The sequence below is a fragment of the Branchiostoma floridae genome, chromosome 17 (assembly GCF_000003815.2).
Source record: "Branchiostoma floridae strain S238N-H82 chromosome 17, Bfl_VNyyK, whole genome shotgun sequence".
Classification (NCBI taxonomy): Eukaryota; Metazoa; Chordata; class Leptocardii; order Amphioxiformes; family Branchiostomatidae; genus Branchiostoma; species Branchiostoma floridae.
Window position 1 is genome coordinate 11,559,834 of NC_049995.1, and position 1,394 is coordinate 11,561,227.

At 39.1% G+C, this 1,394-nt stretch overlaps 2 protein-coding genes across 4 annotated transcripts in view; one reads left to right on the forward strand and one right to left on the reverse strand.

The window, feature by feature from the left end:
- The window catches only part of LOC118404268 (serine/threonine-protein kinase 3-like), a gene marked incomplete in the record, with an annotated part of 24,841 nt that overhangs the window by 9,610 nt on the left and 13,837 nt on the right, over nucleotides 1-1,394 (forward strand).
- LOC118404269 (sulfotransferase family cytosolic 1B member 1-like) overlaps nucleotides 76-1,394 on the reverse strand; it is a 6,302-nt gene continuing 4,983 nt past the window's right edge. For 2 of the 3 annotated variants that reach the window (XM_035803328.1, XM_035803329.1), the window contains 2 exons: nucleotides 701-857; nucleotides 76-260 (listed from right to left, as the gene is read on the reverse strand). In XM_035803328.1, the coding sequence (XP_035659221.1) occupies nucleotides 151-260; nucleotides 701-857 (267 nt within the window). In that variant the 3' untranslated portion in view covers nucleotides 76-150. Of the gene's footprint in view, nucleotides 261-697; nucleotides 858-1,394 lie in introns of all 3 variants that reach the window. The other variant, XM_035803330.1, reaches the window with a different exon arrangement.

The window sequence follows — 1,394 nt, forward strand, 5'->3', positions numbered from 1 at the left end:
ATGTATTCAGTTATACGTTAGTCACTGAGACCAACTACAGTAGGGAGCTCCATAGATTTAACTCAAACACACTTCTTCGTTTGTTTTTTTATTAACATCACTGAAACATCATGAGCATTATGAGGGTTTAATGCAATGTCAGTTATAACTTTATTCAAAGTCAAAAGTGATGCCTGTCCCACTGAACTTCTTCTCATACCAGGTGTCAAAGGCTTCGCTCAGCTCTTGTGAAAACATGTTCTTCCAGTCTCCGATAACGCCTGTAACGGGAGCCAAACATATACAAAATGAAGCAGTTCTAAAATTATATCTACAGATTTTCTTATAACTGAGCTGTAGGACTGTTTTGAACTTACACGCAGGTCACTGTTTTGAACACTCACAATAGTTTCATCAGGTTGGTACGTCACTGAATAAAGAGACTCTTTTTTCGCAACCCTTGCTTTATTTCCACCAAAGTTTAGGTGACCGTCTGTTACCTTCCTCAGGGCAATTCTGGCTGGTTCACATTGTACCGCAGGAAGGTGATACGTCACCAGTATTGGTAATTATGCAATTATACTGTATGTTTGAAATAGTAAAACCTGTATTGGGTTCGCAAAAGGCAAATTACTGGGAGGGAACTATACTGCATTTTCTCGAAAATGTTGCCACTGTAGTTAATCAAGAAAGTACTGTGAATACTAGTAGCAAAACGTACCTTTCCTGGCTATGGCCTGTCTCTCAGCAATCTTGGAGTTGTCCATGTCTGCCTTCATGTTGTTGAAAGTACTGGCCTCTGCGATGCCTTTTATGGTTGATTCATCCAGATCAACCTCCAGAAATGCAACAATGGCCTTTACAGCACTCAACAGGTCCTACGAATGTACGAGATAGACTTTATGACACAAATGATACCAAAGTTTTTGCTATTGTATTTCATGATTATGACAGAGCTTTTCATTGAACATAGATTGAACGTTTTCACCACAATAAGCCCTTCTGATGTTATTGGACATCAAGCCCTCAAAGATCATACTTTTGATTCTTGGCACTAGGTAATTGGATTAGATGTTGATTTTTACTTTGATGACATCATATTGACTACAGCAGCTGATTTGGAGCTTGCAAAACTGACACCAATGGCCAGGTGGCCCCTATACTCAGGTGACCCCTAATGCAGGTTTCACTGTACATGTACATTGATCTACAATAATTGTAACTGTATCTACCCTCTTGATATGCAGCACTTTTTGATCAATATGTATTCAATGTTCTCAGATCAGTTCTGTGTTCAATTTGTCCTTTATGTTGTACTACATTTGTAGGTATTTATGGTCTCTGCCATAACAGGCCCCTACCAACACATGCTGTAGAATGTACATATCCTAGAAGTGCTTTACTGAAAGTTGCCT